Genomic DNA, 24810 nt, shown 5'->3' with positions numbered 1-24810 from the left:
GAAACAAAACAAAAGAACAACAAGAAAACCAAAATGAGAATCTCTCAAAGATAGAGACACATTGCAGGGTGAGCTTCCGCGCTGAGGACACCAGGGGGCGAATGTGTCTGTTGAGCTCCGGCTCCTGCAAGGGAGCCAGGGCGTGGGCGTGGAAATAAGCGTGGGCCAACAGTTTCCGGTCAGGCATCAGTGTCGTCTGGTGTCCCGCAGGCCGTGTCTGAAGACATGGACAAATACGCCCCGCTGCAGAGGGCCAAACTGCATCTGGATTTCATCCACGCAAACTCGTGAGTTTCCAGAGGGGTTGGAATGGGGTGGTTTTTGTCCACGTGCTGCCACCGTATTTAACTCGAAAACAAAAGCTTAATGAGCTTGGTAGAGCTGTTTTAAGAGTGTATTTATGCTGCGTGAGTACTTAGTGGAGAAGCAACAACCCGAGGACAGAATGAATAATTTTGATGCCCTTCAGTTAAAGCCACGTGTGAAAAGATGGCCTGGTGTTTATCACTTAACAAATTTAAATATTGGCCAGCAGATTAGAAGACTTACTCCTCACCTTTCAATCCTTCCACCGACACTCTGCAAGACACTGTAAAGAAAAAAAAATCTTGCTGCTTTACAGAGTAATTGGCTTGTGTAGATTCCAGCAGCTGTGGGCAGTAATCTAGCACTTTTCCTTCTTTGCTGAGTCAGATGTGTTTGCTGTCTTCTTAGTAGCTGTTATGGTGTCAGACTAGAGAGAAGACAAGGCAGTTGAGAGCACTGGCTGCCCTTCCAGAGGACTGGGGTTCAATTTGAAGCACCCACAGGACAACTCACAACCGTCTGTAGCTCCTAACACCATCTTCTGACCTTCCTGGGTACCAGGCATGCACTGTGGTACTCAGATGTACATATACCAAGACAAGACACCCTTGCACACAGAATTGAAATTAGAAAAGAAACAGTACAGTCTGTTCTTAAGCACGACGGTTGACAAAGATTTCCCAAGTGCATCTTTAAATTTTGGGTTACTACAGAACCAGAAATGACGATAATCGTCTGTTTGTGTTGATATATCTGAGCCCTTCATTCATATATGCCTGTTATAAAGCTGATGAAGGAGACATAGTAAGAGAAGACCTATAATAATACAGACCACTTAGAGCCATACGCCGCGATGAGCGGAGCAAAGCAAAGTCATGATTTAATGGTTTCCAAGTAATGCAAAGGGTAATGAAAATCCACAGAAAGTAAAACCATGGACCAGAAAGGGCTACTGCAGTCATGTTGCAAAGGCGAGTGGCTGAATTTTCTGTGTCATTTGTCACTTGGAGTTTGGCACAGTACAGCAGTGGACGGTGAGCCACTTGTGTGGTGTGCTGGAATTACCTAGTAATTTGTATTTACAGAGACTACCACCCATGGAGCAAGTTTTAACCACAAGGATGGAAGTGGATTGGAAATCCAGGGAAGGGTTGTCATATTGTGTAGGGCACTCTGTGAGACTCTAAGGTAACAGAGGACAGCAGGCTTTGCCATAGACAGAGGTTTTAAGCTGGCAGGATGAGGGCATCTTCCTAACATTTTGCTTGATATTTGAAATAGGGTTTTGTTGTGTAACCCAGAGTGGTCTCAAACTTGAAGTCTTTCTGACTTAGCCTCTCAAGTTCTGGGATTGCTATGTTTAATATTCCGTCTCTACACCCTAGAATCATACTCTGTAATTAAGCTAATGCTTTCTCTAAGGCACTCAACAATCCTTTCTATCCTATCTGTCATTGATGTCAGTCCAAGCCACATTATCTCTTTTGTGAGTCACCTTCCAAGTGGCCTGTTAACTGGTACTATACTTCCACCCCAGCTCCTTACAGGCCCCTGTTTTCTAAAGTTTCCAGGCTGAACGTTGAAAAAGTGAACCAGATAGAAAGGGCATGCATCAAAAAATATTACAGTGTTCTCCACTGGGACAGGAGCTCCTATATGACCTAGACATGCCTTTACTTTTAGCCTGCTCTGTGAATTCATGAAACATTTAGTGTGGTCTCAATCAGTCTTTTCCTGCTCTGAGATCTTTACCTGTTTGGAGAGTTTCCACCCTGGCTCTTCAAAGGATATAATTATTCCCCCCCCCTTAAAGTTTTTTATTGGAATTTTTCTGCATTTACATTTCAGATGTTATCCCTTTCCCACAATCCCACCCCCCCCCCATTGCCTCCATGAAGGTGCTCCTTCTCCCAACCACCCTCTCCCACCTCCAGCACCTTGGTGTTCCAAAGGAAATAATTCTTGAGTGCAGGGGTCAGATGAAGAGTCTTTTGTGACATCCTATCCATCTTTTGCTGTCATTCTTTCTTGGTACTACTATGAATAGTATATCTGTTAACAAGATATTTTTGGTGGTTTATGAAGCTAATTCAAAGATAGCTTACAGAATACTGAGTTTAATAAGGTATTTTATACCTATATGTCATTGTAATTTGCTTATATGTCCCCACTCAATACACTCTCTAGTCTTCCCTCCCCCTTCCTGTTGGTCTTCCTCCTCCCTCTTCTAGACTGTACATACAAGAGAAACACATGTAATTTCTTGTCTTTAGCTCCCCTTCACTCTCTCATTCTTCCTTAGCTAGTACTTTTTTTTTAACTTTGTTAGGTTTATTTTTATTTTTTTTAATTTTAAGTATATGAGTATACTGTAGCTGCCCTCAGACATAGCAGACGAAGGTGTTGGATCCCATTACAGATGGTTGTGAGCTGTCATGTGGTTGCTGGGAATTGAATTCAGGACCTCTGGAAGAGCAGTCAGTGCTCTTACCCGCTGAACCATCTCTCCAGCCCATCTAGTACTTATTTTTAAATAAATTAGAAAATTTAAAGGATTGATTCAAAAGTCCTTTTTTAGCATCTGAATTTGAAGTTAAATTAGGCTTATGTATGTGTATTTTGTTTTCTCTGGGACAAGGTTTTTCTGTTTAGCCCTGGTTGTTCTAGAACTCGCTCTGTAGACCAGGATGTCCTCAAACTTAGAGATTCACCTGCTTCTGCCTCCCAAGTAAGTGCTGGGATTAAAGGCATGCGCCACCATTGCCTTACATGTATATTTTATTAAATTCATTTAAACTAAGGCTTGAAGTTTCCATTAACTTATTTATTTGTGTTACACCCCAATTGGAGGCCTCCCTCCTCCCTGTTCCTTTTTCACATAGCCCCCTCCCTCCCCTTTTCCTCTGAGAAAGAGGAGGCTCCCCTTGGGTATCAATGCATCCTGGCAGATCAAGTCACTGTGGGACTAGGCACATCCTCTCCCACTGAAGCCAGACAGGGCATCTCAGTTAGGGGAACAGGATCCACAAGCAGGCAACAGATGCAGGTACAGCCCCCGCTTCAGTCACTGAGAGAACTACATGAGGACTAAGCTGCACATGTGGTCCATATGCTTGTGGGAGGAAGATGGGTCTAATACTACCCTTTCCTGGTAGTATTAGAAATGGGGAACACAGAGAAAAGCCAACCACCATTAGGGCTCAGGGCTCAGTAGAGAGTTCACAGGCTCAGGGAAGCTCACGTACAAGTGCCTTCCCAATTTTGAAAAAGCTCCACACAAAATTATAGACAGTGGGGGTGAACAGGGTGCCTGCTTACTTCTGTATCTACAGGTTTTTAATATTCCCTCAAAATGATTTGTTCTTAAATGCTATTATTTATTAATGTCCTAGAAACAACCCACTTAATACATATTTATGAGGTAAATTTAAAATATGAAAGAGATTTGTAGCAATAATATATTCCTTAAAGACTCCCTTTTACTACAATCTATTGGTAAAACATGTTTATAGAGCAAAATATAAGCATATGAATGTACGAACTTTGTGCAGTGAAGCCTATTTCTTTTATGCTTACAAAGTATTAACAGTGAAACAACTAGGGGGCTGGAGAGATGGCTCAGCAGTTAGGAGCACTAACTACTGTTCCAGAGGACCCCATTTCAATTCCCAGCACCCGCATGGTGGCTCATAGCTGTCTGTAACTCCAGTTCCAGGGAATTGTGGTAGCTCTTCTGGTTTCTGTGGGAACCAAGAATTCATATGGAGCACACACTTACATATGGAGCACAAACAAAGGCTCATTCATATAAAAATATAAACAAATATATCTTTAAATGATAAGCCAGACAGTGGTAGCTCATGCTTTTAATCCCAGCACCGAGTAGACGGAGGCAGGAGGATCACTGTGTTTGAGGCCAGCCTTGTCTACAGAGTGAGTGAGTTCCAGGGCAGCCAGGGCTATTTAGAGAAATCCTATCTTAGAAAAAAACAAAACAAAAAACAAACAAACTCCAACCAATCAAAAACAAACGAAAGCAAGAAAACCCAAAGAAGCCCACAAACAAACGAAAAGCAAAAATAAAACCAACAAAAAAACAAATGAAATTAACTGTAGAAGGTGTTCTTCCTTTAGCTTTACAATATATAAGATCTATTTCAGAGTCTTTGCAAGTAGTTTTAAAGATATTTTACAACTAAATTTGATTGAAATATAGTTCATCATATATGTTATATATTTATACTTATTAGATATACTTTAGGTAAATATCGTTATCACCTCTCATTAGTGACAGGTACCCCCCTTCCCTTCTGTGTTACTCTCCCTCTTGTCCATCATCAAATTCCTCATCCTCTTGTAATTGGTGAGCTGCTTAGAGACGCAGAAAAGTTGACTGTGTCTGAAACCTTCCTCTGATTGCATACCTGCCTCATCTTTTCCTTTTCCCTTTCATTTCCTCATCAGCACAACTCACAGTTTCCTCTTTGGAGCGCTGGCTGAGTTGCTGGACAATGCGAGGTAAGATGCATCTGTGAACAAAGATCATTGGGGAAATTTCCAGACACAAATATTTATATTTGAAATAAAACTATAATACTAGTGAATAAGAAATAAAATAAAAGGTGGGCATGACTATTCCCTAAAGGGTTGAAGGGGTTTTGTTATTGTTGTTTTAACTATAGGTAGAAGATAGAGCAGAGACCGAGGCAGAGACAGAGGGAGAGTTCAGAATGAACATGACTGGCAGATTGAAAAGGAGAGAGGTACCAGGAGCCAAAGAGGCCAGGAGTGACTCAGGAGACCAGGAGAACAAGAGACTGGCATAGCCCCAAATAGCTGGGTTATATAGGAAAGAGAAGCTGGACAGAGGGTAGTCCAGTCCCTGAGCTGGGGAGTTGAGAGTAGGGGCCAGGCCATGCCAGGCAGGAGGACCTTGTAACAGGGAGGGAGGCTGGCAGCCAGAGTCCACCTAGATAAGTTAATAGGCACCTCAATTAGGCATTTGTCCAGGGTTTGAGACCTAAGAGCTATTACCTCCAATCTGGAATGTACTGTAATTTGCTTTCCTATACATTCAAAGTACTATACAAAAAGACCAAACAGGAGTGTTTCATACCTTTACTTAATTTGTCCTGTCACATCTGAAACTCTAGGATCCTGGGTGCCTGCTTTTTTATTAACAGTTATGAAAAGCAGATACTCTCGAATTCAGCTGCTTTTTGAATTATGTATCAGTGGACGGTACGTCTTAACACACCCTGAAGTTGTCTTTGGAGCCATTTGTACTAACCAGTAGCTGTAGCTTATCTCTTCCTGTATGCCGTGTGTTTATACACATTTATATGTGTGTCTCACCTTGTCCTAGTTGGCCTTCTGCTGGCGTGACAAAGCACGGATCAAGAGCAACTTCGGGAAACAGGGTTTATTTAGCTTCTCCTTCCGAGTCAGAGTTTATCACTGCAGGAGGCATAGGCAGGAATCTTGAGGTAGGAAGTGAAGCAAGACCATGGAGAAGTGTTGCTTACTGGCTTGCTCTGTTAGTTGTTTTAATATGACTCAGGCTCATCTGCCTAGGGATGTACTAGTCATCAAGAAATATCCTTTAAAGACATGCTCATGGGCCCCTTTCATAAAAGAAGTTCCTCGACTAAGACTCCCTCTTCCCAGGAGTGCCAAGTTGACACCTACGACTTGGCATCAAGTAACTCATGTGTCTTTTCAGTGTTTCTCTGAGGTGGGGATCATTATGCCATCTCTACAGACATAGACCATGCTGTACAGAGAGACTAGATGGTTTATTAATAGTTATGCAAAGTTATTCAGTTGCTCTGTGCCAAAAGTAATTCAATAGCCACGTGGCTATACAACCCAGTACCACATTTTACTGACTCTGACGAAAGTAATGAGGCTTAAGTATCCTCTTTATGAATTTAAGATCCATCCAGTAGTGTGTTTTGGAAGACTTAAGAAAGACTAGTTTTGGTATATTTGGTGGTTGTCCTTGAGACCTATACTTAATATACGGCATCAGGCTTCGTCTGTAGTCCAGATTGGCTTCTGTCATGACTTCTTGCAGCCCCAGCCTCCCAGGTGTTGGGACTGTGGGAACACACCACCATGCCTAGCTCAGACCTCCATGTCTCAGCTCAGTTGAAAATGACCTGTTTATATTTCTTTTCTCTGTTAAACACGTTCTCTGCAGCGGGACAAGTCTAGTCAAGAAATACCCCGTAGTTTTCAGATGAAGGCATATCAGATTCTTGAGCTTGCTGCTCATTTCGACCCTTAGAAATAAGATGGCCTTGTGAGAGCACATATAGAGTGTAGTGATTAGCTAACTACCTAGGAATTCCTCTAAGCACCAAGAGGGGAATAAGATGCTAGCACTCTTTTTATTTAAAAAAAAAAAAAAAAGAAAAGAAAACAAAACCAACTATCTTTCTGTAAGTTAGGAAATAATAAAGCACTTAGTCCTGGAGCACTGAATTCACGTCCAGAGCTACGAGGGATGGGGCCAGGCCCAAGGATCACCACGGTTGGTTTCTCTGTAGTTTCGAGTGGCTGCTGCTCCTACAAGGATTTCCTATATACCCCTCCTGACTGTTTCTGAACACTCTTTTCAGGAGCTTCACTATCTCTGACTCTGAAAGAACGAGTTTATCCGAGCTGCCAGGTTTCTCTTTTTCTGGGTTTTACATGTTCCTTTGAGAGAGAAGCATAGTTAAAAGCAGAGTGTAGCAGGAAGGGTTCTGGGAGAGAACTTTAGGGAGAGGATAGTCAGGGTGGGTGGGGAGAAGATGGAGAAAACAGTTCTCCGGTTCTGTTTGTGAAGCTCCAACCCCAGCCCATCTCTTGTTTGCACTGAGCTTGTAAAGAAAAGGAAGTTAAGGTTCAAGCAGCGAGAGGCGGGCTGGGGGTGTGGAGGGGGCTTGTGCAATAAGGGACTTGTCTTGTGAGCACAAGGATCCTAGAGGTCACATAACCCCCCTGGCCGTGTGGTGTAGTTGTAACTCCAGTGCAGGAGAGGTGAAGACAACAGGATTCCCATGCTCACTGGCCGCTGGTCTATTCTACTTTTTTTTTTTTTTTTCTTGGAAAGGATAAATAGTGTTAAAGATATGTGAGATTTCCTCTACATGCACTCACTACTCAACATTCACACGCAGGATCTCTCCTTTCCTCTCAGCTCCCTCCTTCCTCTACCTCCCTGCCCCTCACTATCTCCTTCCTCTTGTCTCCTACTTTCCCAGAAGCAATGGAAGAAGTGGCGTGTGGCAGGCGTCATTTCTTCCCAGGACTGGACTGTTCCAGTTCCTTCACCTTTGCTTTCACTGATGCCCTCAGGGAACACATTGGTCTTTTTTTTTCCCCCTGGCTTTGGCAGATACTGATGTTTTTCACCCTTGTTTCAATGCTGATATTAAACATCAAAAGAAAATGTACGTTTAATATTTTATTGAAGATGCTCATCTGGTCTCCTGAAGGAGTTTGTAAAACTTCCCTGTTACTCTAATAAATAATTTTGCATCATATTCAAGACTTTAGTGACTTCCTGTGGATGTAAACATGAGAACTTATGTATCGTAAAAAGAATACCTGAGAGAAGAGGAAGGAAGGTGGTAACATGGAGTGGTGCTGGGGGTGTGGCCAGTACAGTAATGATCCAAAGGAACATTTCCCCGGGCTGAAGCAGAAATGCTGCACAAAGCATCCAGAAAACAGTCCATATAAACTGTCTCTTTAAAACCCGTAGTCTCTGCTGGGAGTATGGCTCAGTGATAGAATATTTGTTCTCATGTATCCGGCCTTTTATTGGATGTCTAACACACAAGAAAAACAAACAAACAAACAAACAAGCCCAGCACACATTTAACTTCAGTCCAGTGGTATTTACTGAGCACCCGATGTATCCACACTTCTTAGCAAAGGCACAGCCGTACAGTGGAAACGCTGACCACTTCATACAGGACTGTAGTGGGACTAGAGGAGCATAAAGTCCGGATCCCACCCTGCGCTTGCTTTATATACAGGAAATTATTAGGAAACGGCGAGTCTTGCAGAATTTGTATGACATGAGAGCCTTAAGGTATTTTTAGCTGCAGGAAAAAGCCAAAGCAGTGTTTCCTACCAGGCTGGCAGACTGAGTACAGTGTGCCTCCTCTCACTGTATTTGGCATAGTTCTCTCTCTCCCTGAGGTTCCACCTCACACAAGTCAGAGTGGCTAAGATCAAAAACTCATGTTACAGCACATGCGGAACACTCCTCCACCATGGGTGGGACTGTAAACTGGTACAACCACTCTGGAAATCAGTCTGGTGGTTCCTCAGAAAATTGGACGTAGTAAAACTTTATATATAAAAACAGTTGGTGAGCCAGACTGGGTCCACAGGCCATAGCTCACCTTTACAGGAAAAACTTCTATTGACATTTTGAGGGGTATGTAAAGCATTCTCCTAGTATGAATGAGGCCTGGGCCTTAATCTCCACCATTTCAAAGGAACACATTTTGTTTGAACATGTATATAATACATGCCTTTAAAAGTATGTTCATGTGCTACAAATGGTATGGTAATTTCCCTTTCTTTTCAGCTTTTGAACTGGGATATGTCATGAAAAAAATTCTATTGCTTTTTATTATTCTCTAGGACATTTTAAAATATAAATACTGTATTTATGTTCATTTGAACCTTTTTTTGTAACTAGTGCTAAATTCCATATCCAGTCTTTTAAGGTACTAAGTTTTAGCTTTTGTAATATTTGTAAATTATGGGTAATGACAGTTCTTTGTATATAAATGTACAATGAACCATTGCAGAAATTTACCTTAAGTGATTTATGATTTCTGTATTGATATCTGACAATAGGTTACACCTCACATAAGCTATAAAGATTAATGTTATTTTTAAGACATTTTTTCCCCTGCGAATCAATGTTATTTTTGTATTGTTTCCAGAGATGCCGGGGCTGTAAGACTTGATGTGTTTTCAGGTGAGCACACATTTTCTTTTTTTTTTCTCTAATAAAAAGCCTGTAGCTACTTTGGTTTTATTTTATTTCATCAAATCACACCACATTTTGTAGCTTTTCAGTGTAATCTAAGTGCTTTGTGAACACCGTGGTCCTGTGGGGAGCCAGATTAAGAAATGTATACTCTGATGGTCAAATTGCTTACTCACTGGAGGGCCCGTTTGCAAAATGAGGTCTTCTGGAGTTTTGTGAAAACCTCTGAATGATTTGGAGCCATGAATTTGCTTGTCACGAGAAGCAGTTTTATTTTAAAAACTGCATTAACAAAATAGTTATTCATAATTAAGCATATAGAATTTCTGATTTGTTGCAGTCTTCAAAATGCGTAAGTGACTATGTGGTACAGGTAATTGTCTAACTGCTACAAAGCACAAGCCAAGTGTGATTTCTTCATTGACTTACTTTGTGGTTCCTCTGTCTTGTGTGCTAATTAGTTAGTCTTGGTAGATTATGATGCTAACGACATGAGTTTCTGAGATGCTATTAATGCCGCCTTCCTGCACCAACACAGCCATTAGTTTTGGTCACATGAGAGGGGATGTTGTCCTCGACATGATCCCAGCATCTCGTATCACTTCTCCTGTCTGAACATGTTAAAATGAGTGCTTAGCGTTCATGAGATATGTAGATGGTGAAATCCCAAGACATGGGACACAATAAGTGATACTCTCCTCGTTCCTCCTGTTCACGTTATGAAAAGTTTGAGAGATAAATGGACAAATGAGTCTCTGTCGCTGAGGCATAAAATTAGGTTGGAGTGTTGTACCGGCTGGTTTCGTGTGTCAACTTGACACAAGCTGGAATTATCACAGGAAAAGGAGCCTTCCTTGGGGAAATGGATCCAGGAGATCCAGCTGTAAGGCATTTTTCAGCTAGTGACCATGGGGGGAGGGCCCAGCCCATTGTGGGTGGAGCCATCCCTGGACTGGGAGACCTGGGTTCTATAAGAAAGCAGGCCGAGCAAGCCAGGGGAAGCAAACCAGCAAGTAACATCCCTCCATGGCCTCTGCATCAGCTCCTGCTTCCTGACCTGCTTGAGTTCCAGTCCTGACTTCCTTTGGTGATGAACAGCGATGTGGAAAGTGTGAGCTGAATAAACCCTTTCCTCCCCAACTTGCTTCTTGATTATGATGTTTGTGCAGGAATAGAAACCCTGAATAAGACAGTTTGTTATGTGGCTTGGATTTTTTTTTTTTTTTTTTTTCTGGGAAGTCAGGACAGGATTTTCAGCAGGAGTTGTGACATGAACAGCTGACCAAAATTGGGCTGCACAGTGTTTAGGGGAGGAAGTTAGGAAGCTTTTGCTGCCATCTGGAAAATCCAGATCTTCTGAGTGAAGTCAACACAGCTGGATAGAGTAGCCCAATCACAGAGGCAGTGAGAAGCAGAGGACATTGAGAGTTCGAATCCTGGTGGGGGAGGGGACGGAAGGCTTGATTGCCATGATGTTTTTGTCTTGGCCAAAGCCCAGTGCAAACAAGGAGCACTAGAGAAGAAAGGAGGCTTGTGTAAGTGATGATGGTGTTTGCTTAGGGAAATACATAATTAACAGGAGATAGAAATCTGAGCACCCTGCCTTCAAAAGAAATATTGTTTTCCTCTTCACAAGTTATCCAGCCTCAAGTATCTTATTATAGTAACAGAAGTGGGTAAATACAACTAGGTGCGTCTTTCAGATATTTATCTTTGGCTGTCTTGAGAACTGCCTCAATTTTCAATGTGAGTTCTATTTGAACTTTGAATACATAGGCACTAAAATTAGTCTCCTTAGTTTTAGTTACACCTCTAACATTTGAAGTGGGAGATTAGACTATGTAATTTAATGGCATCTCTTCATCATCAAAATTGACTTCAAATGACTTAGCCCTTTTCAGAAATCAAAAGCATCATCAAGAAGCAAATATTTGCCGCTACAAAGAAACACTCACCGAAGGCGTTCAGAGGAATTAACTACTTAGAAGGGAGCCTGCTGAATTTAATAAGAATGGCCTTGATCTATTATAGAATTACTGTGTTGTTGGAAGGGCATAAGGGACGGTCAGGTTGATAGAGAAATCCCCGGGGATCACCTCTCATGGTTACCTTTTACCCTTTCCCAGAGGAAAATTACCTGAAGCTTCAAGGACCGATCCAGGTCCTGAGCAGGGCTTCTCCGGCTGTATGCGTAACTTGTCCACCTGCAGATGCTGCGTGTTAATTTAAATCTGTTCTGCCGTGGGATTGTTTTCCTCCTGCAGTTTCTTAGGAAGTTATAGCCAAGACTCCATTTGGTGGCCATCTCTATTCTGTCCCCGTCCCATGCCTGCCGAGGAGGGGTAGAATAATTATGGGAGCAGCATGGTTTTCTGATGAACAAATTAAGCCCAATATTTATTAGGAATAACTGCTTTCCCTTACAGTGGATAATGAAACTCTGCAGGGAGGATTCATGTTGTGTTTCCTGGATGATGGATGTGGCATGAGCCCTGGTAAGTTAATTATCTGGATACCTAACTGGCTATGGAAGGATGCAGTTTGCAAATGCAGAAAATAAAAATAAATTGAACTATCTGTTCCAAACAGAGATAGGGAGCAATTAGGGCAAATAGATTGCAGACGACTTGTTTTGAAAAAGTTATTTTTTTTTTTTTTTTATTTTTAGGTTTAAATATTCTAGCTGGCAAACTAGATTCATTTTAACCACCTAAACCAAGACACAAAATGGCTGTGCATACTATCGTAAGGGCCCATGAAAGACAAATCATACTGGTTGTAAGACAAAAAAGCACCTGGAAAGGAACGACTACAAACAGTAACTGAACAGACTTTGAGCTCATCTTTTGCCTCTAAGTTTCAGGAGCCCTGAGGCAATTTCTAATACCTTTAGGCTATTATTAATTTTCTGCATAACCTTGAGAGAGAGAGGTTGTTTCTCTTTATTTTTAGCAGTTTGTGGGACTTTTTCTTCCTCTTCTTCAAAGGCTTAGTTTCTTCGACTGAATGTTCTCGTCACAGCAAATATATCCACAATATATTTTAGGATTTCTCCTGGTCTATTTAAGGGTAGCTCCCAGTCAGCACATCATAGGTGCATGGTGCAGACTCCAGGCAACTGAAGCCATGTCTCCTCTGATCCTGCCTGTGTGTTCTCTTGGATCTAGTCTTCTTAGATGCTTTATGTATCTTAAGCTAAGGTTCTGACCACTCTGCTTAAAAGAATGGCGTTGGAGTCCAAGCGGACTGATTAGGCACACGCGTGAGAAAAGGGTGGCCATCTTCTGGAGAGACTGAGAACGATGAAAGCAGTTAACTTCCCTTAGCTTTGATATCACCTCTTGCTCCCAATAGCCACTGGGCAAGTTTAGAAAATGCCCTACTTTCCCACTCATCTGCTTGTTCGTGTTTTGTTTGGATAGTTTTTCCAGGGCTCTTTTGATTAGAGATTTTTCCACATTTCAGTATAATGTGGTAACGGGGCTGTAGAAAGCTGAAGTGAAGAATGTCTCTATTTACGTCTAGTCTGAGTTACAAGTTCATTTTCCCAAGTTGTTTGTTTGCTTATTTGTTTTGAGACAGGCTTTCTTGATTCAGGATTGACGTGCAAGCGCCCAGACCATTGGCAGTGGTGCCATCCATAGGCATGTGGGTTCGGATGATATGAGAATGCGTGACAAGCAAGTCAGTAAAGAGCATTTCCCCAAAGCCTCTGGTCCAGCTCCCGTCTCCAGATTCCTGCCTTAGGTCCTCATTTTCTTTGATGATGGACTGGTGGGGAAGTGTAAGCAACATAAATCTCCACCCTCACCACGCCCACCAAGTTGCTTTGGGTCATGGTGTTTTATCTCTGCAATAGAAACCCTAGGTAAGACAGTTAGAAATCAAGTGATACATTAGGAAGAATTTATCTCAGATGGCATGTGTCATCTAAATATGTAACCCACAGGTGATGGCTGTACAATTTCCAGGATGCTTTTGTCCTTCATTCTTCCAGTCTTGATATCAAAGGCTTGATATCACAGAGTTGCATGAATTTATCTTTAGTTTCTTGTTGTTGTTTATCCTTTTGAGACCATTTTACCTTGTAGTTCTGACTGAGCGGAAACTCACCATTTAGACCAGGCTCTGTACCTTTAACAAATACTGTGCAGTGAAAATCTTGTACCCTGTGGTCAGGGCTTTGGTGTCAGTGATTTCACTTTCCTGATGAAAACACTTAGTGAGTGCCCATGGCTTCAGAATAGGGCTCAGAACCCCCCCTTCCATGGTCAGCATCTCTTAGTCTTGCATTCCACACCGTCCACTTTTTGAGACTTCTCTTGGAACACTTGTTTTCCTGCTTATAGCCATATTTGGTGGGACCACCACACGTGGAACTTTCTCTCTGGGGCTGACTTTCAATGCCACTCCCCAGTTACTCTATCGTAAGGCTACACGTGCTTCTCTATCACATCTTTTGTTTCCCTCACTTAAGCCTGTAGGACACGATCTTCTATTTCTCTTTTTCCTTCCACTACATTAATACAGATTTTAATACCGTCCTGTAAGTGTAGAAGGAGAAAAATGCATGTGAGGCATAGAACCTTCCTAACATAACGAAGCTGTCAGTAAGTGCTAGCTAATACTGTCATGGACTTACTCCCGTATGAAAATATGTGACCAAATGTCTTTAGCTTCATACTAAATATCACAGTGTATCTCTGTCCTTAGTGTCACATGGACCAGAACCAGGACCAACACTGTGAGACAGTTACTAGCTATCAGACAACTGCAACATTTACATTAACGCTTCTTATGCTCCAGGTGGTGTGAAGCAGTTCGTAGGCATATCAGCTCATTTAATTTGCTTTCTTTATCTTTGTTGCTAGGGTGGTGTTAGTCTTTCTCTTTTAGAAAGGAAACTGAGGCTCACAGTTTTAAACTGTAGTTGAAGTTACATGGTTATGTCTGTCTGACCTTCAGTACATCCCCATGAGGATCTTTGTGACTCTGGGTCATGACACCAGTCCCTGTGTGTGGACTGTAACAGAAGCTATGGACTGGTCTTAGGGTCCTGAAGCATGGATAAAATTCTGACATCTGGACTCAGTGCTGACGTCAGACTCTTCATAACTACCTTAAGAACATGTTGTCAATTACAGATGAGGCTTCAGACATCATTTACTTTGGAACGTCCAAGAAACGGTTGTCAACCTTGAAGTTCATCGGGCAGTATGGCAATGGGCTTAAAAGGTGAGAATTGGTTCCCCTTAATTTATACACTATTTGCTGATACTGACAACAATATGCAGTATTTTTTTTTTTATATAACCTGGCAACAGTGGCTGAGTTTTAGGAACCATCTGAACTCACTTTGGAATCTTTATACCTGTAATTGACTCAGTTCTTTGCAATCTTAAAAAGCTTTTCATGTAAAACAAGTTGCGTCTTTCACAGGCATCCAAAAGCAGTTCAGTGTCATTGGGTCTTTACATTCTCTTGCCTCTCAAAACACATTTGTGCATTGGTGTGGTGTCTGCAGCTTTCTTTAGTTTGCTTCAGTGTAAGTGACATGTGTGTGGCTCCATTCAGGGCCTGGTAATTGTTGTTTTGTGCCTTGGTTGGAACTTTTTTCAGGCAGCTGTGTGTCAAGCAAAAGTGTCAGGCTGGATCTGTTCAAATTCATCTGTTCTACTCTGAGAAGTAAAGGAATATTTGTGCGCTCCTGGGGATGAGTCAAGCAGATGGGTTATGGAAAAGAACAACCTGTTCCAGTAAACAAAATCATGCCCCCGTTTCTTCTTTATTGGTGTCTGTATGTAAAACACTGTGCTCTCCATTTTGAATATAGTGGCTCCATGAGAATTGGCAAAGACTGTATTCTTTTCACAAAGAAGGAAGAGACCATGACCTGTCTGTTCTTCTCTCAGACTTTCTGTGAAAAAGAAGGTCTCACTGAGGTAAGAGATGGGGCTTTCCTTCCATTTCCATGGCAACGGTGCAGTTTTCATTTACCCTCTCAGGAGGTGAAGAAAGCTGTAACTCCTTGCAGATTAGGACTTAGATATTTGGGCATATGTTTGAGGAATGGACAGAAGGTGTCTGTATACACTGGGGTCACCAGAGGCCTTTTTTGGAGAACTTAATTTTGTTTTCCTTGTGCCTGAATTTCCCAGAATAAGAAACTGTCTCTGGCACAGTAATATTTCTTGGAAAAGACTCCGGAGACCTTTCTGCCATTTTGTGACACACACAATTTATCAGTTTTTAAATAAATAAACCATTGAGTTCAAAGACTTAGAATACATTTATAAAGAAACTGAATGCAAAATAGACTTAAATTGCTAATTCTAGTGACATCTTCAACTCTTTTAGCTGAACTTCAGTGTATTAATTTACAGTGTTTGAGTTCTGTTATGAATGTGAATTTTAATCCAACACACCATATGCATATTACAAATACTGTCTGCTTAGCAATGGTTAGAGTCTGTGGATGGAGAAAAACACAACTAAAGACTGTCACCAATAAAATGTTTTCAGCCTTATCACAAGATTATTCAGACACACAGAAACTGTTTAAATAAAAAAACCTGTAGTATTGTGAGGAAGAATGCCGCCCAATGACCTTGTGTGACCATTATTGCCAAAATGTCAGGAAGCAGCACCGTGGAGGGAGAGGTTAGGGAGCCTTGGGTGGCTAGTGAGGGTTCAATAGAGACAATATATATGACTATGTCTGGATAAGCAGCTCTGTGAAGATGTGGGGTTTGAACAGTGTGGCAGTGCGAGCCTGCTGCAGGGGTTGGGTCTGGACCACAGCAACACCTTTCATCAAAAAGGACCTTAAAAACACACACACACACACACACACACACACACACACACACACACACACACACAGAGTCACATGTGCTCCTGAGTTTAGGCTGCGAAGGGTGACACCATGTCACCTTAGAGTACATCACCAATTATTCCATGCTTGTTTTTCTTTCATGTGCCTTTGCCTTACTCTAGAATGAACAATTACTTAGTGTCCACATTTGTATCAGTTGGTTGACCCCAGCCTCACACTGCAGTCAGGTCCCCAGTAAACCCTGCTGTTGATCTCTCCCCTCGTGTGTGTGTGAGTGTGTGTGTGTGTGTGTGTGTGTAGTGTATGTGTGTGTGTGTTGACCTCTTGTGCCACCATGGAATGTATATGGAAATTCAGAGGACTTGTGGAAATTGTTTCTTTACTTCCACCTGTGTGTCATCCCAGGGGTTGGTGACAAATGGTTTTCTCCACTGGGCCATTTCAGCAGCTCTGACAATAGAAATTAGAAACAAACAAACAAACAAAAACAAAAAGCAAACAAAAAACCCAACTCTGAGTAAACACAAACACATCTGTCTCCTTCTTATAAGTCTAGGCTTCAGGAAGAAGATTACTTTTAACTTAGTGTTTTGTAATTTGCAAGAAGAATGGAATAAATTAGAATAAAACAAAGGAATGTTAGTGTATTTATATTTCACAATATGTTGTTGTGTTTTTAAAAACTAGGTTGTAGTTCCAATGCCTTCATGGCTAACGAGAACAAGAGAGCATATCACTGATGACCCACAGAAGTTCTTCACAGAATTGTCCATCATTTACAAATACTCGCCATTCAAAACCGAAGCTGAATTAATGCAGCAATTTGACATGATCTATGGGAGATGTGGTAAGGTTATCAAAAGCAACATCTTTGACCGAAGCATTTCTTTTCATACTTTTTAAGCATCAGTGATCTCAGGTGCAGTTTTGCACGAGGGCAGCCATTCTTCTTATCCTTATGAGTGTTATCTTGAAAGAATCCAGATATGATTTCTTGTAAATTCTTAACACAAGGAGAGCAGTTCAGGCTTGAGCTTCTGAATCAGCAGAGGGTGCCAAAGGCTGTTCCCACAGGGATCCTCAGTCCTGAACTTTATAGCAGACATAGCTGTCCGTTGCATCTTCTGAATCTGTGTGATGCTGTGTTGATTAGAGAGTTAGCAATGATGAGAGGATGCTGTAGTGCACTTGTGTGTGGGGGAGGGGGACACTCCTCTCCCAGGCTCACATCTTTCCCTCATTTTTTTCGGCAGCCACTGTTCTCTTGATGTCTAGACTGCACTGGTTTCTGGAAATTTCCTGTGTTGCTCTTTCTCTAGACATCTATTTTCATTTCTGGAAGCATAAAAAAGAAGTCTGCTTTAGAGGAATCCATTGCTCTTAGCAGTGTTTGACTAATATAATATTTGTAGAAAGATTCTGATAATTTTATTTCCAACTTGGTCTGCTTTACTCTGAGATTCCTCCAAAACCCGTGGCATCATTTTTTTTTTTTCCAAAAAATATTTTAACTACTTTCCTTCTGTCATTGATAAAAAATGGTGGTGATTAAATTACTATTTACATAATAGCACAAATATTATAATCTTATTGTTTTAGGTTAGACTATGAAGTAATGGCTTCCATGGGATCTTCAGATGTCCCCTTACATTTTCTTCTCTTCTTTTCCCCTCTCTTGGCCTCCTCCCTGCTCCAGCTGGTCTCTTTCTATCCCTGAGTTATTTCCATGTCTGCTTCCCTATAATTTCACTTCATTACACTCTCTGCCTTCTCCCCTCCCTTAATATCTCTCCCTCTTCTGTCAGAATTTTCCTGTTCATCTTACCCCTTCACATATGTAAATACTTGTATGTACACACAAATATGTAGGACCTTCATGTGTGGGAAAACAAGAAAGACTTTACACCTTAATGCTTATTTATTCCCTTAGAGCCCTTCTCATTGTGAAGTACTCACAAAAATATTAGTAAAGTGGTTTTTATTTTTTCTTATTTTATTATGTTTATGAGTTGGATATATTAGGAAAATGAGGCTTTTGTTAGTTTTATATGTGTATACATGGTTTTACAATCATTTTACTCCCCCATTACTATCTCTTGTCGTCCTCTTACTGCTGTGTGCTCCCTTCTTCTCAACCAGTCCCAGCCCACTTTTATGTGTTTGCTTGCGAGTGGAGCTCTTAAGGTCACTCCACTGCTGATCCAGGATTTAGAAGATTACTAAACTGAAAGCTATATTATATGATGTGAAGCAACTGGTGCAGACCCATATAGGCCCTGTGCATGCTGCTTCAGTCTCTGTGAGTTCATATGAGCTTAGCTCAGTCATTTCAGAGGGCTTTGTTCTCCTGGTGTCCTTTATCCCTTCTCTCTTCCCAGTTTCTTCTGCCTCTTTGCTGTGGTATTGTGGTATTGTGGTACTTGAGCCCAACCATAAAACTTATGATTTATAAAGCTGAGAACTGTCTTTTGAAGGTTTGTGAAGAATTGTCTTGAAATTTTGATGGGGACTGAATTGAGTTTGCAGATTACATTTGAACATTTTTACTAGATTAATCTTACCAATTATTAACACGAAAGATTTCCATCCTCTGATATTCTCTCTTTAAAGACTGTGAAAAATTTATCACACACATCTTTAACATGCTTGGATAGAGTTACTCCAATATATTTTATATTGTTTAAGGCTGTTACGAAAAGTGTTGCTTCTCTGATTTCTTTCTTAGTCTGTTTGTTATTTGTCATTTGTATTTAGGAAAACTACTATTTTTTGTGGGTTAATCTTGCTCCGAGTTTCTCTTCACTTAAATTGATACTGGTTATGGGCTTCCTGTAAACTGCCTTTATTGTGTTAGGATATGTCCAGTGTATCCCTGTGTTTTCATCATTGTAATTAACTTCCTTTGGTTGGAGTTTTTCTTCTAGCACCTGTAGGGCTGGATTTGTCGATAAGCATTCTTTATATTTTGTTTTATAATAAAGTATCTTTTATTTATAGTGATTGAGAATTTTTCTGGGTATAATAGTACGGGCTGGAATCTCTAGTCTCTTAGAATTGACAACACATCTTTTCAGACCTTTCTGGCTTTTAATTTCTTCATCAAGAAGCCAGGCATAATTTTGATAACTCTGTCTTTTTATGTTACTTGGTCTTTTTTCTTTGCAGCTTTTAATATTCTTTATTTGCTCTATACATTCAGCATTTTGATTATTATATGTCAAACAAACTTTCTTTTCTGGTTCAATTTTCTTTGTGTTCTGTATGCTTCTTGTACTTTTGTAGGCATCTCTTTCTTTAACTTAGGAAAATTTTCTTCTTCCTTTATTCCTATTACTTTTAGATTTGCTCTTTTCACAGTGTTACAGATTGGGTTTTACTTTGGGTATGTGTGGGTGGAAAGTTTTAGACTTAACTTTTTTGACCAATGTATTCAATTTTTCCTCGTATTTTTCAATGCAGGAGATTCTACCATTTCCTGTAATCTGTTGGTGAAACCTGTCTCTATAGTTTCTCTTTAAATTCTCAAATTCTTCATTTACAGCATTTCCCAAGTTTGTGTTTTCTTCATTGGCTCTCTTTCAATCTTAAGATCTTGAACAGTTTTATTCACTTCCTTGCACTGTTTTTGTTCTCCTGGGTTTCTTTGGGGATTTATTAATTTTTCTCTTTAAGGACCCCTATCATCCTCACATAGGCCATTTATAGGTCTTTGTATTGGGCTTCAACTCTTTTGGAATAATCAGTGCCTGCTGTGGTCAGGTAGCTGGGTTTCAGTGGAGACTTATATTTCTGGATATCATTGGTTGTATTTTTATTCTGACATCTAGGCACCTGGGATTGGGATGATTATAGGTCTGGGTAATTATATCTGGTTTTGTCTCTACTGAGTGTGTGTTTTATTCCTTGATTCATGCTTCCTCCCTGGATGTCAGGAGACTGTGGTGGCTATGTGCTTCCTGGAAAGAATTTTCTGTGTAACTGTTTTCCCAGCCTGATCAGCTGGTATGTGCCCAGTGCTGGTGTTGGAGGCTGGAATAATGGGATGAGATTGGGGAAATGAATGCTGGGGTAGGGGAGAAGATATTTGTGAATTATTGGTCAGAGAGAAAAGGGAGACTGCAGCAAGTCTGGGTCTGCCATCAGCCTACTTGTTGCACTAGCATGGGTGGTCGTTAGATTAGTTAATATGAACTGCCTGCTTGGGTTGGGGTCTGAGACAGTCAATGAATGGGGTGGGGATATTATCTAAGGGAGTGATCTGTGGTGGTGTCTACAGGAGATGGCAATAGGGGGACAGGGAAAGCTTCCATCGTGGTTCTGATGCAGAGCTGGGGTTGAAGCTGGGGGATTGGATCTCAGAGAATGGAGTGAGAAGAGAATATCTGCAGGTAGCCTACCCCATTTTCTTGGCACTCTGTAATTATTAATAACCTTTTTGGGGAATAATTTTCTTCATTCCTTTAAGTCTCTTTAGCTGTTTTTATGGTACAACAGTGATCAAGTTAAGTTGTGAGTAGCTAAGGAGGTGACAATATGAAATTCAAAACTTAAAATATTTATTGATTGATTTATACAGAATAATTTGTCAGTTCCAGCTCTAGAATAAAAAAATTGACACTCAATTAGTTTTTCAAACTAATTGTTTTATATGCATTGTTTTTAGTTTCACCAATGGGAGCTTCACGTACAATACAAACTTGGCTCAGGCTCATAGCAGTTGTCCAAATATAAACTATGAAAAGTGTGCCAAATTTTAAAAGACTGACAGTGGATTGAATAGTACTTGATGCAGTGTATTATGGAAGGACAGCAGTCTCAGACAGATAGTTTAATTTCCCATAAGGCACGGCTTTTATTTTATCCAAATGTATTTCCAAAAAAGAAATTTGTTCTAGAACAACAATTCTCAACCTGTGTGTCCCATGCCCTTTGGGAGGGCTGAATGATCCTTTCCCATCAGACCTTTTCATATCAGTTATTCTGCATAGCATATGTTTACATTACTATTCATAACAGTATCAGAATTGTCCCCACAACATGAGGAACTGCATTAAAGGGTCACGGCATTAGGAAGGTTGAGAACCACTGCTTTAGAGTGTGCTGAATTCTACGGTTGAAATGATTACAAAGGACTAGAATTTAGTGCAGTTTAAGAACTAACACATCAATATTCCCCACACCCCACTTTTTTTTTTGTAGGGACATTGCTGATTATTTATAACTTGAAGCTGCTGCTTAGTGGAGAACCAGAATTGGATGTTACAACTGACAAAGAAGATATACTGATGGCTGAGACTCTGGAAGAGTGAGTACTAGTATACTGAAGAGCATCCTTCCCCCATGGCACTAGCCTCGAGCTGGGAGCACTGCATTCCAGCTGCAGACACAAGGCTCCTAATCGTGCCACTGTGATAATTCATTTTATACCGAGCAGAGAAGGAAATTAGGCCAGACAGGTGGTCTCCCAAAACACGTTTGAACCTCCAGTGTATTGGGAAGCTTCTTAAATAGGCCTCATCAAGATGTCATATTTAGAATCTCTGGATATTAAGGCTGGAAAATAATACATTCCAGATGTTTCTCAGGTGACATGATGCCAGAACATTTGGAGATTACTGGGTAATCAGACTTACAAAGTTCCTTAGCAGTGTTCTCCTATTCCACATATATTAAAACAGAAAACATCAGAATTGATATCACAAATCAACAAAGGTGATTGATATGAGCGGGTCTGTAGATAGAGTCGGGAGCAAAGAACAAGACGAAAAGTGAAAAAAATATGGCGAGAAGTCAACTACAGGATTTGTCTGCTCAAGCTGGTCTTGTGTGAACTCCCCTTGTTTTTATGTAATAAACAAATTAATTAGAATAAACATTCTTTTATCTATTGTGGACCCAAGATAAACAGAATGGGAAGGCACTGAGAGAAGGTACATGTGAAATCTATAAGAGGATGAAGTTGATGTAAAGTAATTTACTGGGACTTTCAGTAACACATCAAGGAGAATGTGGATTCTCAGTGTCAGACTAAAAGGTACATCTTATGCAGCTTAAATGGCAGGAGAGTTGCTTTTCTGACTAGGAGGGCTTGCTGCTCTTCCAGAGGAGCTGAGTTTCATTCATAGCATCCTAATTGGACAGCTCACAACTGTATCTCTTGCTTCAGATCATCCAGTTCTTTCTTCTGACTTCTATGCACACCACACACACACAGAGTCACATGTCTAGCACATAAAAAAAATTAAGTTCTTTAAAAGCAAAGTAATTTACTATAATTCAATTTGTTTTATGTATTGTTACCTAGTCTAATCTTAAATTTCTTACTAGCTGTGTTAAGTCAAAAGAAACACCTGAAAATGATGTTAGTATTGTTTTATTTAATCTGATGTATCCAAAATAATTTAATTTCAGTCTCAATACAAAGATGTCTCTTTTTCTCTCCCTGCCCCCACTCTCAACAAAATCTTTGATGTCAGAGTGTATTTTAGACATACAGCACAGGAATTTGGAGTGGTGTCCAGTAGCAACAGTAGCCAGTAGCTACTATACACAACAGAAGAGTTTTAGCCTGAGGTGTTATGACTCTCACAAACACATCAGCTTACCAGGGAGCATTGTATCCTTTACCTATGAGGAGAAATTTAGACAGTCTCTTTTAGTTTATTGTTTAAAATATATACTTTGGGTCTTTCTTTTGTAATTTTTCCATTTTATTTTTTTTTTGTTTTTATAATGTGTGGAATTATGAATAAACAGAAATAGGGAGGATTTAGTTCATTTAGACAAAAAAAAAAAAAAAAAAAAAAAGAAAAAAAAAAAAAAAGGAACCAGCCTCATTGCCGTAGTGCTGGGAACCCCTTGCCAACATTAGTATGCCAGTATCAGGCCAGAGGCCAGAGTTGTTACTGGCACCTCCATTACACACTCCCCACTCCCCACCGACCCTGTCCTTCTGTTTAACAGTTGGTTCCAGAACTGATATTTCATGCTATTTAAAAGCTTTGAATACACATTTTCAAATAGTTATCTGTCAGAGTGCCTTGGCATTTCAACATTAATGTCAGAAAACAGTACATTATTAGAGGAACAATTTGTCAGCCTAAGTTGAAGGAGAAAGTTCTTGCTGTTTCCTGATTGTCTAATGATGCCTAAAGCTTCTCAAGACATTTATACAGTCAATTATAAAATAAAGAAAATGAATTAGACCTAGGACATCATATAGTTTTGAGTAGTGAAATTGATAGTTTTATTTTTACAGTCATTCATTCTCTTTACATCCTGTTTACTACCCCTTGTCCTGGCCCCTCCCTCACACAAATCCCTCCCCCTAACCCCCTCCCATTCTCCTCCGAGAGGGTGTTCGCCTTTTCTGGGTATCTCCCATTCTGGTACTCCAAGTATCTGTACCCTCTCCTTGAGGCCAGAAAAGGGAATCCAGTTAAGGAAGCATATTCCACAGATAGGCAACAGCTTTAGGGACAGCCCTTGCTCTAGTTGTTGGGGGACCCACATGAAGATAGAGCTGCACCACCGCTACATATGTGTAGAGGGTCTAGATCGTGCTCATATATGTTCTGTGGTTGGATAAGTCTTTGAGAGACTCAGGGGTCCATGTTAGATAACTCTGTTAGTCTTCTTATGGTGTTTCTATCCCCTTTGGGGCCCTTAGTTCTTCCTCCAATTCTTCCATAGGAGTGCCCAAGCCCCATTCAATGTTTGGCTGTGAGTCTCTGCATTTGTTTTAGTTAGCTGCTGATGAACTGTCTAAGAGGACAGTTATGTGATGCTCCTGTCTGCAAGCATAACAGAGTATCATAAATAGTGTCAGGTACCATGGACTAAGGCTGGTCTTCAATGACAATAAAAACGACAAGAAACCCACATACACATGGAAGCTGAACAATGCTCTACTCAATGATATCTTGGTCAAGGAAGAAAGAAAGAAATAAAAGACTATTTAGAATTTAACGAAAATGAGGGCATGACATGCCCAAACTTACTGGACACAGTGAAAACAGTGCTAAGAGGAAAACTCAGTTCTGAGCACCTTTAAAAAAAACCAAAAAAACTGGAGAGAGCATATTCTAACAGCTTGACAGCACATCTGAAATCTCTAGAACAAAAAGAAGGAGATATGCCCAAGAAGAGTAGACGACAGGAAATAATCAAACTCAGAGCAGAAATCAACCAAATAGAAACAAAAAGAACTATACAAAGATTCAACAAAACCAAGAGCTGGTTTTTTGAGAAAATCAAGAAGATTGACAAACCCTTAGCCAGATTAACTAGAGGGAGCAGAGAGAGTATCCACGTTAGCAAAATTAGAAATGAAACAGGAAACATAACAACAGAAACTGAGGGAATTCAAGAAATTATCAGATCCTACTACAAAAGTCTATACTCAACAAAACTGGAAAATCTAGAGGAAATAAACAATTTTCAATACAGATACCAGGTACCAAAATTAAAACAGGATCAAATGAATCATCTTAACAGCCCCATAACCCCTAAAGAAATAGAAGTAGTCATCAAAAGCCTCCCAGCCAAAAAAAAAGCACAGGACCTGATGGGTTTAGTGCAGAATTCTTCAGACCATTGTAGAAGACCTAATACCAATACTCTCCAAACTATTTCACAAAATGTAAACAGAGGGAACACTACCCAACTC

The 24810-nt window shown here is 40.5% G+C and overlaps 1 protein-coding gene across 1 annotated transcript in view; it reads left to right on the top strand.

Annotated features, from left to right (window-relative positions):
* Positions 1 to 225: 225 nt before the first annotated feature.
* Positions 226 to 24810, top strand: part of MORC1 (MORC family CW-type zinc finger 1) — a gene marked incomplete at both ends in the record, with an annotated part of 145875 nt that continues 121290 nt past the window's right edge. Inside the window, 8 exons of the mRNA XM_080919493.1 lie at positions 226 to 287; positions 4771 to 4824; positions 9261 to 9295; positions 11734 to 11802; positions 14452 to 14542; positions 15141 to 15249; positions 16830 to 16989; positions 21342 to 21447. Of these exons, the coding sequence (XP_080775619.1) occupies positions 226 to 287; positions 4771 to 4824; positions 9261 to 9295; positions 11734 to 11802; positions 14452 to 14542; positions 15141 to 15249; positions 16830 to 16989; positions 21342 to 21447 (686 nt within the window). The remainder of the gene's footprint in view (positions 288 to 4770; positions 4825 to 9260; positions 9296 to 11733; positions 11803 to 14451; positions 14543 to 15140; positions 15250 to 16829; positions 16990 to 21341; positions 21448 to 24810) is intronic.

This window comes from Micromys minutus, assembly GCF_963924665.1.
Source record: "Micromys minutus genome assembly, chromosome: 7".
Taxonomy (NCBI): Eukaryota; Metazoa; Chordata; class Mammalia; order Rodentia; family Muridae; genus Micromys; species Micromys minutus.
The sequence above is the reverse complement of the archived record's forward strand: the minus strand, read 5'-3'. Positions and strand labels throughout refer to the sequence as shown.